Consider the following 12,847-nt stretch of genomic DNA (forward strand, 5'->3'; position numbering starts at 1 on the left):
GGGAAGCGCGACCGCTGCCACGGGATGGACGGATACAGTGACGAAGTCTACTCCACTGTATGCCTCGGAAGCGCTAGGTGGACTGTGGAAATCGAAAGGTTTCACCAGTTGGGACCTTATTGGTATCAGCAAGGTGGCGACCTCTGGGCCAAGGGTGCAGTCAAGACCTTCGAGGCATTACAGCGAGAATATAAACTGAGCGATTGAGAATACTTTCGGTACCTCCAGGTCCGCCATGCGATTCAATCGGTTTTTCCGGCTGACGCTTCTATTCCGGAGGCCTCCCCTCTTGAGGATAGGGTGCTTGACGGATATGTCCCCGATAGTACTATATCCCTCATTTACAAGAAACTCATTAATGATCGCTCTGACCTACTTTTGCAGTTGCGGCTTACCTGGACCGGTGACAGATTGGAACTGGACGATGAGGATTGGCAGGCGGCGATTTCTTCTCCTAAGGAGGTTGCGATCCCGGCACGTCTCAGACTGGTGCAACTTAAAATATTGCATCGGGTGTATGTCACGGGTCCTCGACTGATGCATATGGGTTTCTCTGTGAACGGATTGTGTAGGCGCGGATGTGGTATGCTAGCCACTTTTCTGCATATCCTTTGGGAATGCCCGGAGGTGGCAGCATTTTGGCGTCGAGTGCATGTGGTTATGGGTGAAGTGACGGGTGTAGTGTTGTTGCCTGAAGCTAGGTGCTGTCTGTTGAATGTTTGGGAACCGAATGATTGCACTGTTGCTCAAACTCACTGGGTCACACTGGGTAATATGGTTGCTAAACGTGACATAGCCCAGCTATGGGGTTCCCCACGGCCACCGACGCTCCTGTCCTGGAAGGAGAATATGGATTGGTCCATGTTCAGGGAGAAAGTTGTGTATATTTCCTGTGGCAGACCCAAGAAATGGGGTAGGATATGGGGACAATGGAATGCATATCGTGGTGAGATTTGTACCCCCCCATTCACTGACCTTCCGGATCCGCTCCTTTTTCCTTGATCGTGCGTTCCTGATACTCGGCTCTTGTTGGTTGCATTGTATAGGTTGCTACTGGGTTCCCCCCCCCCCCCATTGCCCTCCTCGATATTTCTCCTTATTTTATTGATATATATGATTCGCCTGTTCCCCCCAGCTACAGGGAACTACCAGTTTATACATAGCCATGCCTCGTTTTTCTCTCTTTTGTGTTTCTTGTAGTGGGTTATTTAAATAAAATACAAAATGTGGAACCTTTTACGAATCCTACCACGCCACAGGCCTGTACATAATCGTGAAGTATCGCTGCCGAACCCCTGGGTTGTCGGCTGATGAGCTGTGTAACTTGATGCTGATGTTCTTATGCTCGACTGACCAGCCTCCGTGGTTGTGGGTCTGTAACTGTTATTCCTTTACATAATAAAGGTTTTCAAAACAAACAAAAAAAAATAGTGTGTCGTGTGTGTAGGGTGTTAGGAATTCTACACCCTTGCATTTTCTTCTAGTATGAATAACTTTAATTGTATCAAATACTTGCAGGCAGAATGGCCAGGTGTTTAGGTGGCTGCTTTACAGGGATTATACTGTATATTGTTTTATGTTAACCTTCCTACTGTTCTTTTCAGGGTATGTTTACACATATCCATTCAGGAATAGGCTTGTAGGCAAAGTTAGCTACACTTTGCATCAGCCCACAGGGCAACAATGTAGAGCTTGGCTTGTCAGACAATGTGAGTGGCATTTTGCATGCTTGTCTTCCACGTCCACAGGAGACAGGATCTGACAGGCAAAAGTATATGCATCTGTATGTCAACCTCTGTCCTTATTTCACTGCTTCACTAGGTTCACAGCACAGTCGATCAATTCCTCCCAACACAGTTTCTACCTCTGTAGTTTGAGATAAACCCGGTATTTCTCTTGCGGTAAATGTTCAGTTTAGAGTGTTCCCATGGAAAATGTTTGCTCTTAATTGTTGCAATTTCAGAAAGCATATCACTAGCACCACTGCTACTGCCATCACCACCATAACCTTTACTGCCACTACAAGTATCAGCGTCTCTTTTACCAACGTGACCACTGGTAACACTGTCTGCACTACTATTGCAGCCATCCCCACTGCTAGCTTCACCATTACCAACGCCATCATTGCAACTACCATCACAGCTACAGCCACCCCAGGTATCGCCAGTCACCACTAAAATCACTATCCCCTTATCTACTATTCTCACCATCACCGTTCATACAGCTTCGCCACCATTGACAGCACTGTCCCACTTACTGTCCACCACTACTACCAACACCACAGTCACCATCATCACTGTCACCAGCTCTATCATAATGAGCCCCAAAATAACTACTACCTTTACAGACATTACCACTTCCGCCAACACCACAAACATACCACTGATGCCACCATCGCCACCACCACTATCAACACCTTCACTGTGGAAACCCAAACAGCATCACCATAGCCACATGACCACAAATAACCATCACTGCTACCAACACCAGGACTATCAATCCCTACTCCCGTCACAACTATTACCATTAATGCCATTACCACCACCACTCCGACCAGTCGCCATATGAACACCACCTTGTTTACGACTATCACTGCTACCATCACCACCACTTCCTCCAAAATCACGGTTGTCGGTGTGTGTTGGTGTTAGGGCATTGTGTGTTGACAGTATTGTGTGGGTGAGATGGAGAGAAAGGTTGATGTGTGCGGTAGACAGTGTGCCATCCATAAAAAAAATAACAAGTGGCAAAAGCAATAAGTCGGGATTTAATGTGCTAACTCCACGAAGCCTCGTTTGTGCGTGTTTGCGTCTGCATGCATGCAGCTCATTCAAGTCATAATCAATAACTTTGGCGCGCGCACACAGCCAATTACAAAGAAGCGCCGACAAATACAACCGACAGGCATACACATAGACTACTTACACAGACGGATCACCCATGAAATAAGAGAGCATAGAAGGGTTGGCATACGGCACACATTTCTCACGCTCAATGTAAAGTTCGGACCTTAAAGTGGATAGCACGGTGTGTGGTGATGCCACAGAGACTTCAGCTAGTAGTCGGAGCGCGTTATTTTTGTTAGTTTTGATTTATGAATAGAAATAATATTTAAGCCTAGGTGTTTTTACCAAAAGACGATTTCGCCTGGTTCTATTATCATAAATAGAATAGAAGTTCAGCAAATGACCACAAGAGGGAAACCTGCGCTTAGTTAAACCCCGCTCTAAGGAACCAGTCGATTTTAGGCACCTTTTTGCAGGGTTCGTCAACGCACTTGTTAAACTAAATGCCTTTACGAAATAGCGACACCATGCTCACAAGAGCACAACAATAATTGAGTCGATCGTACAACAAATTAACACTATGCTTGCTAATCCGACATCTGTTTGAACTGTGTTAAAGCGCACAGCGTGGAATACATACAGATCTTACTTGTTTAAGATATCTTACTGCCTACCACTATGCAGATGTTGCTCGTCTGTTGCAATGTAGTTCTTAACATTTTGACTTCTGTGGGCGCCCACTTAATCGTTACTGGGACCCGGGAACTCCTGCTGAATCATTATTGGAGTTAGGGGACCCCGACTAAATCATTTATTGGAGGCCGGGGTCCCCAGCCTAATCATTTTCAGTTACTTGCACCGCAAAATAATGTACAAAAAGTACAGAAACAAGCATTCATCAGATACACAAAAGCTGAAACATTTTATTTAATGCACAAATCGCATAATTTTAATGGGTTGGTTGGAGCTATTCTAAATTCTAATGAGGCCTTTCATTGTCCATACAATATTCATTTAAAATGTACTTGCACTGCCCTGAGTAACCTTCCTGGACCCCCAGGAGTCTCCAGACCACAGGTTAAGAACCACTAGTGTAGCACAGCGAAGGGAACGTTACACAGTACAACCTGTGTGCCTTTCAGCATAGGAGTTGTTCTGTTGTTCACAGAAGTGTCTTATTTCAGTGGTAGACAAGTGGATACAGCAAATAGCATTAGGTGCAAGGCGATGATTGATTTTCTGGGTTGATCAAAGATGGGATTGACCAACTCTGTCAGTGGCTGAGAAGCCAGTCAAAGACAGCCCGTGAATGAAATGGGCAGGCCAGTCTATGTGCATTGTTAACAGTGCACTGCCAAAACCCAGCTATAGAAAGGCCAGACCACTCTGATTGGCCAATGCTTTTTTTTGTTTGGTGGGGTTAACCTAGAAATTGCAGTATTTACTAAGCGATAACCCACTTTAGTACTTGGGTGAAAATTTTGCTACAAAATCTGGTGTTTTGGACATGTTGAGGTATGTGTTCTCGATGCCACATGAATTTGGTAGATATTTTAAAGATTTGTATGTGGTTTGATTTGGTAGATAGTGTGACTGTTTTTATATGGCTTGTTTTTCTCTCAATAAAAAGAGTTGATCTGTGTATATTGTTTCATCAAAACTTAGCGGTTAAAAGATAAGCCTTCTTGATGACTGGTTCGCCATAGCAGATCTCATCGAGGGTTCCTGCATCAATATCCTCTACCTTCTTCTATATGTCCCTGCAAGAAGAGGATTCAATTTGAATTGTTATCCGCTTCTGGCAGTTGTAAATTCAATTTCTACCAAATGTGGCTATGATAAAAAGGTTTCTAAGAGTGGGGTGCTTTCTTACCATCCACCTTACATTTCCAGCTTGACTCTAGACCTTCCTGGGACACCTGTAATTCCTTTTATGTCTTTCCAAAGACTTCATCAGGTGCTCAAAACATAGAATGTGAGCGTTGGGTCAACCAGATTCACAAACCATTTACTTTCTTGGCTGAGCCCTCTTCAGCCATTGCTTAGAGATATTGTCAATTACATCTTGATCAGCCAATAGTATCATTTTTGTCTCGCCATCATTCTGTTGGCTGTTTGAGCATACCCTTGTAACTCCTAAGAAGTGTTTCTATTGGAAAGCCCAAGGGACTATTTTACAACTGAAAAGTAAACTGTCATCACACTTTTTGTCACATTCAATTCTTTATCTTGTTGCAAACACAATGCAATCCTTTCCGTTCTTGTTTTAGGTGCGTAACACATGAATTACCAAAGGCGTGTTCCTCTTACATTCATTAGTAGAGGGTTAACCCTTCAAGCAATCCATAGCAAACTTAAACAGCAGCAGAGGTACTAATAAGATTCATCATGTGTGGCAACTTCCCTGCAGCTGCCCCAGGGCCGCTGCCGAAATAAAAATTAAGCACACCCAGTCTTAAAGTGAGTTGATCTGCCTTTTACCTGAAAATGCAATCCAGACCTATTTGCTTTTCTAGTGAATGTCGAAAATCTGTCAGCTACCCAAAGACATTAAGTTTTAAAGTCTGTTCTTAAAGACTGTGAATCATATGTTGAACTAATGTTACTGTTAGTAACGTTCTTATTTCTAAAGCAGGTGCATATTGCCTTTTAGAAGGTGTGAAGGTGGTCTGTTGATGTATGTATATTGCCTTGTTATTTTTGGTACCCTGCATCTTTTGACTCATTTGCTATTTTCAATACATCTGCAGCCTCCAGAAGTATGTCCGGGAGCAGATATTGTTAGCCGTAGCCGTTATTGTGAAACGTGGATCTTTGGATAAATCCATCGACTGCAAGAGTATTTTCAACGAAGTTAGCCATTTAATAAACAGTTGCAACCCCACAGTGGTAAGTTCTTATTTCTTTTTAGGTGCAAGAGTTGGTTTTTGAAATATTTTTCCTATTACGTATTTGTTTGCATTTTACCTCCTTTCCATAAGCGGCTTTATGAATATGAAGGAAATGTAACTTCGCATGAAAGGCAGCATACAATGGGTACACTCATGCAGAGCGTTAATCTGCAAGGATACCTCAAAGTGCACAGCTGTTCGCCCTATTTTCAGATTGATAGAGGAGAATTATCCCCCCCCCCCTTTTTTTAATTGGCTAAACAAAAGAGACTCCCCCACACTTCTATGTGACATGCTTCATCATTGAGTCCTTGTCTGGTAAGTCCAGTCTTACTAGAAGGGCTCTCCTTCTCGAGGGAGCCCTTAGATGTAGATTTAATACACACTCTCTGGATACAAATATGGGTTAAAAATTTCTTTCTATGATATCCTGTTGATTTTAATCTTAGGGCACCCTTTGGCAGGGTAAAAACAAAACGGCCCATAATTTAATTAATGTATTACCATCAAATCTACTGCTGCATGATACCGACTAGACCTCTTTTCATCCTCCTTAAATATACTCCCATGGCTTCCTACTGCCCAGCCACCAAGCAGGACATTTACAGTTATGATCATTTATCTAGGTAGCTATAGTTACATGATTAGATGGTGTGTTCTCGGCATCAGTGCCTCTACTCCACTTCAGAAATCTCTAATTGTTGTTGGTACATACTCGTTCACCCCATTACCCATTGAAATGTACATTGATATTTGCTGTTAATTGTGTATAGTGTTTTAGTTTGAAATGTTGTACTGTTGCTATTCCTATATAAATACAACAAATCCAATTATGCCTGCTCCTCTGTAGACATCCGCCTAGCATTTTAATCTTGACCAATCAATGCCTACTTTGATGGTGGTCTGTTTGAGGCTGGATTCTGCTCCAACTGTGGGAATGGGAAACTTGCAAAGGATTACAGAAGTGCACGGAGTAGAAAGAGACAAGGAAGAAAATCCACTTTAAAGAGAGGCATAACACTGTAAGGAACATGACCCACAAACATGAAGTTCTCCAGTTTTAGGGTGTCTTTCATAGATTCACATGCTTGAATAATTCCCCGTCGTCGAAGTGGGAGTCCACGGTACATAAAATAGTAATATATATACATAAAATATATCATATACACATAAAAAAAAATATATATATATATATATATATAATAAAAGCCGGAAAAAACTTTAAAGTACCATAGAACAACATTGGCCCATAAAGGGAGAGTTCACTTTAGTAACATATCCATGTCATTACATTATAATAGTCCACATTCCCTCCAATCAGGCTGTAGCACCCTCTAGAACCTTCTCCTCAGAAGCTCAAGCCCTCAGATTTTCTACTGCACATCTCAGTTTTCGATGACACTGGTGATTTTGACCAAGGTGTTCCTATGGCGCAGTTACCACTGTCTTTGATCTCCAAACTACAACCCATGCTAGATGATTACAGTCATCGTTTCCCACCTTCTGTGCAGGCCTCTCCACCGCCTCCTTCACTACAGGCGTCTGTTCAGTTCGCACCAGCCCGGTCACATGTTCCACAATATCCTGTTAATGTGGATACTGACCATCATACCGATACAGACCCGGATGATGACGCTGCCCTGGCAGATTGGGACAATTATCAGGCTCAAACTCCGTCCTCTCCTCCTGCTTCTCCTCTGGCGTCTCCTCCAGTGGACATTGGGGGTTTTCAACTATTGATGGCGAGAGCAGCCAAGCGTTTCCACTTTCTATGGTCGTCGGGCAAGAAGACTGTTTTCTTTATGATTTTAAAGATCAACCTTTGAAGCAGGTGCATACCATTCCATTCATAGATTTCATTTGGAAGGAAGGACTCAAACTCATGGAACGGCCAAATTCAGTTCCGGCCGTACTCTCACGCATTGACAAAAAGTATAAGGCGCCTGAGGATTCACCTGCCTGCTTAGTTTCTCAGCCAAAGCCTGACTCTGTCATTACGCAGGCTGCCCAAAAGAGGTCACGGAATCCGGCTTCTCCTTTAACATCGCTGCCGGACCAGGAAGGTCGACGCCTAGATACCATCGGCAAAAAATTCTCTACGATGGCTGCGACAACTGTACGGGCGGCAAATTCTTTAGCAATCCTCGGCCGTTACGACCAACAGATGTGGTCGGAACTCGCTGCTTTGGTCTACCTGATTCCTGAATCCTCCAGGGCAGAGGTACAAAAGATCCTTCAAGAGGGTGAAAGAATTTCATCTGAAATTATAGACTATGCAGTTGAATTTCCTCGACTGGCTTCAGGCAATTAGCAGGCGCTGCAGACTTAAGGAGGCAAGGCTGGCTTAAGACTACGTCCGTTCGGCTGGAGATGCAAGCAAAAGTACTCGACTTGCCCTTCGATTGAGAGTCCCTCTTCGGCAAGCATGTGGACGACTCCTTGGAATCCATCAAGAAGGATATGGACACTGCTCGTGCCCTAGGCTCTCTCCAATACCGGAAGGGACCATTTCGTGGAGTACGTGGTAGGGGCACATCCTCCAATTTTCGTGGCTCCTCTCAATACCGCTCCTACGGTGACAACAGCTTTACTCCAGCCAATCTCAGTTTAGACAGACCGAATCCAGACCATACAGGAGAAAATCCTCCCTCAGAGGAGGTAACTCCTCCAACAAAAAATGACTTTCACACCACCAAGTTTTTTCCTACTCGCAAATTGGAGGTCGAATCTCCCAAAAATGTTTCAATTGGTCACAAATAACTACAGATCGTTGGGTTTTGGATGTAATTTCAAGAGGCCACGCCCTAGAGTTTCTCAAGTTTCCTCCCAACCGCCCACCAACTGGTCCCCCTCCAGACACTTGGAGGAACTGTTTGCACAAGTTGCACTCATGATTCAGAAAGGTGCAGTCGAAGTGGTTTCTCGATTACAGCAAGGGACGGCCTTTTACTCCCGATTTTTTTTCTCATCAAAAAGAAATCGGGAGAGTGACGCCCGATATTAGACCTCCGAGCCCTCAACAAGTACATCAAGTCCCAAACATTTTGAATGCTGACTTTGCTGGAAATCTTACAGTTCCTAAACCCCGAGGAGTTCCTCTCCACAATCGACCTCCAAGATGCCTACTTTCATGTGCCAATCCACCACAGACGCAGAGTACCTGCGTTTCAGTGTAGGGAAGAAACCCTTCCAGTTCAAGGTTCTGCCTTTCGGCCTTCGTTCCGCCCGAGGGTCTTCACAAAGATCATGGCTCTGGTAGCGGCTTATTTACGCCTACAGGGCATACAAATTTACCCCTATTTAGACGATTGCCTGATAAAGGCCCCAACCTTTCTCGCTGCACAACAACACACGCAGACTTGTCTGTCAGTCTTCAAAACTTTGGGTCTTTCCATCAATTACGAGAAGTCGCATGTCCTTCCGGCACAGCAAAGAGTTTTTCTGGGAGCATTAATGGACACGAACCTGACAAAGGTGTTTGTTTCCCTGGAGCACCGAGCTCGCATTTCCAAACTAGTGGCTCTACTGCGCTCAAAGTCTGTTTCTGTCCGCATATTGAAATCCTTTCTGGGCATGACGTCGTCCTGCATACCATTGATCCCCAACTGCAGGTTGCACATGAGAGTAATCCAAGAAGAATTGGACAAACAATGGCGGCAAGTCTCAGGCACATTTAACGACAAAGTCTCACTGACCACTCGACTTCATGGAGTGTTGAAATGGATGGTGGGCTCACCCTCCCAACATCGCAGCAGGGCACATGTTTCAGGAGACCGCCCCCACGCTGACCCTTACGACGGACGCTTCCTTGGAGGGCTGGTACGCACACATCGAAGGGTTGTCCGTCAACGGCAAAGGGACTGTGGACCAACGCAGAAGGCACATCAATCATCTGGAGCTCTTGGCCATCTTTCTCGCCCTGAAGTCCTTCCTTCTGCTTGTGGAAGGAGAGTCTCTTTTGGTGCGTACGGACAACACCACAAGTATGCACTACCTCAACAAGCAAGGGGGTACGAAATCTCTTATGCTCTCCAGACAGGCACAGCAGATCTGGGAATGGGCGATACAGCATCGAGTCCATTTGACTGCAGTTCACGTACCAAGCATTTCCAACGCCCTCTAGCGGTCTCTCTGAGCAGATCTGCCACAGTCAACCACGAGTGGGAACTCCATCAGCCAACTCTGGATTATGTCTTTCGGATGTGGGGACAACCGGATCTTGATCTGTTTGCGACACCACTCAATCGCAAATGCCCACGCTACGCAAGTTGGCATCCCCACACAGGATTGAGCAGGAATGCATTTTCGATCAACTGGTCGAAAGAATTTGCACACGCTTTTCCGCCGATCCCTCTTGTTCCTCGTCTCCTTCGACAACCATGTCGCATCCTGTTGATTGCGCCCAGGTGCCGCGTCGTTGGCCAATGTTCACGGACCTTCTTCTGCTTTCCCAGTGCGATCCGATCCCTCTTCGCCCCCTGCCTCACCTTCTCACCATGGACAGATCTGCCATCCAGACCCAGCATCACTCCAGCTCCATGCTTGGAACCTGAGCACCATGAGTTCGCCCATCTAAATATTGCTCCTGACTGTAGAGAGGTCCTTGCACATGCACGTGCTCCTTCAACCATTAAGACCTATAAATTGAAATGGAAACGGTTTTGTGTTTGGTGCCACTCGGAAAACATTAATCCTATGCTCGCCACCCCTGAGCAAATCCTGCCTTTCTTCCTCCATTTGGCAAAGTCGGGACTTTCACATTCCACTCTCAAAGTTTTCCTGGCCGCACTTTCCCGCTTTCGCCATGATGGTTCCACATCTCTGTACTCCTCTCGGATCATTCGCCAGTTCTTTAAAGGTCTGTTCCGGATGTTTCCACCTATCCGGCGTCCTCCACCTGCTTGGCGTCTGAATCTTGTATTAGCCCAGCTTCTCAAGCCTCCATTCGAACCAATCCACTCACTGGATTTGAAATTACTTACTTGGAAAGTTTCCCTCCTCCTCGCACTTACATCCTCCAGGCGGGTGAGCGACATCCAAGCTTTCACCATTCAGCCACCTTTTCTTCCGTTTTCAAAGGATGCTATTGTACATCGTACAAACCCTAAGTTTATACCAAAGGTTCCGTCTGACTTCCACCTTAACGAACCAGTCATTCTCAAGACTTTTTTCCCTGACCCTCAGTCTCCCGCTGAGTGTACTCTTCATTCCCTTGATCTGAAGCGGTGCCTCCAATTCTGCATCCAAAACACTACTGTCTTTCGAAGGTCTGACCAACTCTTTGTGGCCTATGGGCGGATGCCCATGGGACATCCGGTCACTAAACAGACCATCACTCGCTGGATTTCTTCTGCCATCTCCTTCTGCCATAAACGAGCTGGCAAGCCTCTTTCTGCTCCGGTGTGAGCACACTGGACTTTGCCAGCTCCGGCCCAGACATCATCGACGACTTTGGTCTCGACGCCGAGAGACCACCATAAATCCACGCATGCCTCCCCGTCCATGTTGGTTGGCCCGGTACGACCTCCACCAGCGACGGTGGTGTCGGCCACGATGTGGGGCCAGTGCCGGAAGGGTGTCGACCAATTCCGACGCAGTTTGGGAATTTCTTTCCTCTTGTTCACCAACCTCCTTAAGTTCCACCTGTTCGACCGGCTGTGGAGGACGGGGAGGACTAGGAGGGGTCTGAGGACCCTCTCGCAGCACAATGCGAGTCAGACCCGGACTCGAATGAGGCTCTGGGGGATGAAGGTAACTAGGATTACACTCCTGAACCTAGCTCACTGTCTCCTTCTACCGTGGCTATGGTGTAGGGTGGTTCCTAATCTATGGTGTTGCGTAGGGCGCCCGAGGCTCTCCACCTCGGGCTCCCTACTGTGGCCGTCAGGACTAACTTCCTGACAGAGGTGCAATCTTAGACGTTCTTTTGGGCACCTTGTCCAGGCCCAACACAGTGGTTACTGTGGATAAGAAAATTGCCCAACACCATCTCCCGGCCACAGGCGACCCCGTTTTCCTCTCCGAACACCCTACCCCTGAGAGCTTGGTTGTCCAAGCCTCTGCGTCCCCGAGCGCATTCCCTTCCGCACCTCCGTACAGGGAATCCAAGAAACTGGAGCAGTTAGGGAAGAAGATTGTTTCTTCCGCCAGTTCAGGACTGCGGTCTGTGACCACCGCATGTCTCTTGGGCCGTTATTCCCATTCTGTGTGGGTTACGGTTGCGCAGGTGCTGCCTCAGTGTCTGGTGGAGGCTTGGATATTACTCTCCCAAACTATTGCTGAGGGGAGAGACGCAGCCAAGTTCACGATCCGTTGTGGTCTCAACACTGCTGACTCGCTGGGCAGGGCGATTTCCACGTCTCTGGTGCTACGCCTGGCTGAGAACGACTGGCTTTTCTGGGGATGTCCAGAACACATTGATGGACATGCCCTTTGATGGCACTCGCCTGATTGGCTATAAGGCGGATTGCGCGTTGGAGCGTTTTAAGGAGTCGCGGGCTACCACGAAGTCCTAAGGCCTTTCGGCCACACGCAATCCTTCCGCTTCTACTTTTCACTCCATTCGTGGTCAAGGAAGGGGACAACAAACAAGTTTGTTTCAGAGCCACAAGCCTGCGGAGCAACAGTCTCTGCGCAGCCGCATACGTGGGACCCGCGGAGGCGGTCACTGGGCCAGCATGCGGGTCAGTCTACCCCCCCCCCCCGTGCTGCCACTGCCTCTAAACCTTCCTAGCCCGGTGTTTCAGACCCACCAGACGCCAGTGAGTGGCAGGATTCGCCATCACCTCCACCACTGGGGTACCTTCCCCCTTTTACTGTGCAACATCACATCGGACAGGAGGGTTCTGCAAATTGTCCGTAGGGGTTACTTCCTCACCTTCGAGACAACCCCCCCCAGTCATGTCACAGTATCACTCAGCACTTCTCCAGCAGGAAGTTACGACCCCCTTGGCCAAGGGGGCCATCGAGCGCGTTCCGACGCCAGAAGTAGGTCGTGGTTTGTTACTCTCACTACTTCTTGGTTCCAAAGAAGGACAAAGGCCTGCGTTGCATCTTAGACCTTCGGAATGTCAATTGCTTCCTCCAGAAGGAGAAGTTGAAGATGCTCACACTTGCTCAGGTCTTGTCTGCCCTCGACATGCAAGACTGGATGGTAGCCTTAGACCTGCA

At 46.8% G+C, this 12,847-nt stretch overlaps 1 protein-coding gene across 1 annotated transcript in view; it reads left to right on the forward strand.

Moving 5' to 3' along the window:
* Window positions 1–12,847, forward strand: part of XPO4 (exportin 4) — a 451,711-nt gene that overhangs the window by 143,047 nt on the left and 295,817 nt on the right. The window contains exon 4 of the mRNA XM_086935208.1: window positions 5,537–5,675. Within this exon, the coding sequence (XP_086791334.1) occupies window positions 5,537–5,675 (139 nt within the window). The remainder of the gene's footprint in view (window positions 1–5,536; window positions 5,676–12,847) is intronic.

The sequence above is a fragment of the Lissotriton vulgaris genome, chromosome 8 (genome assembly GCF_964263255.1).
Source record: "Lissotriton vulgaris chromosome 8, aLisVul1.2, whole genome shotgun sequence".
NCBI classification, from domain to species: Eukaryota; Metazoa; Chordata; class Amphibia; order Caudata; family Salamandridae; genus Lissotriton; species Lissotriton vulgaris.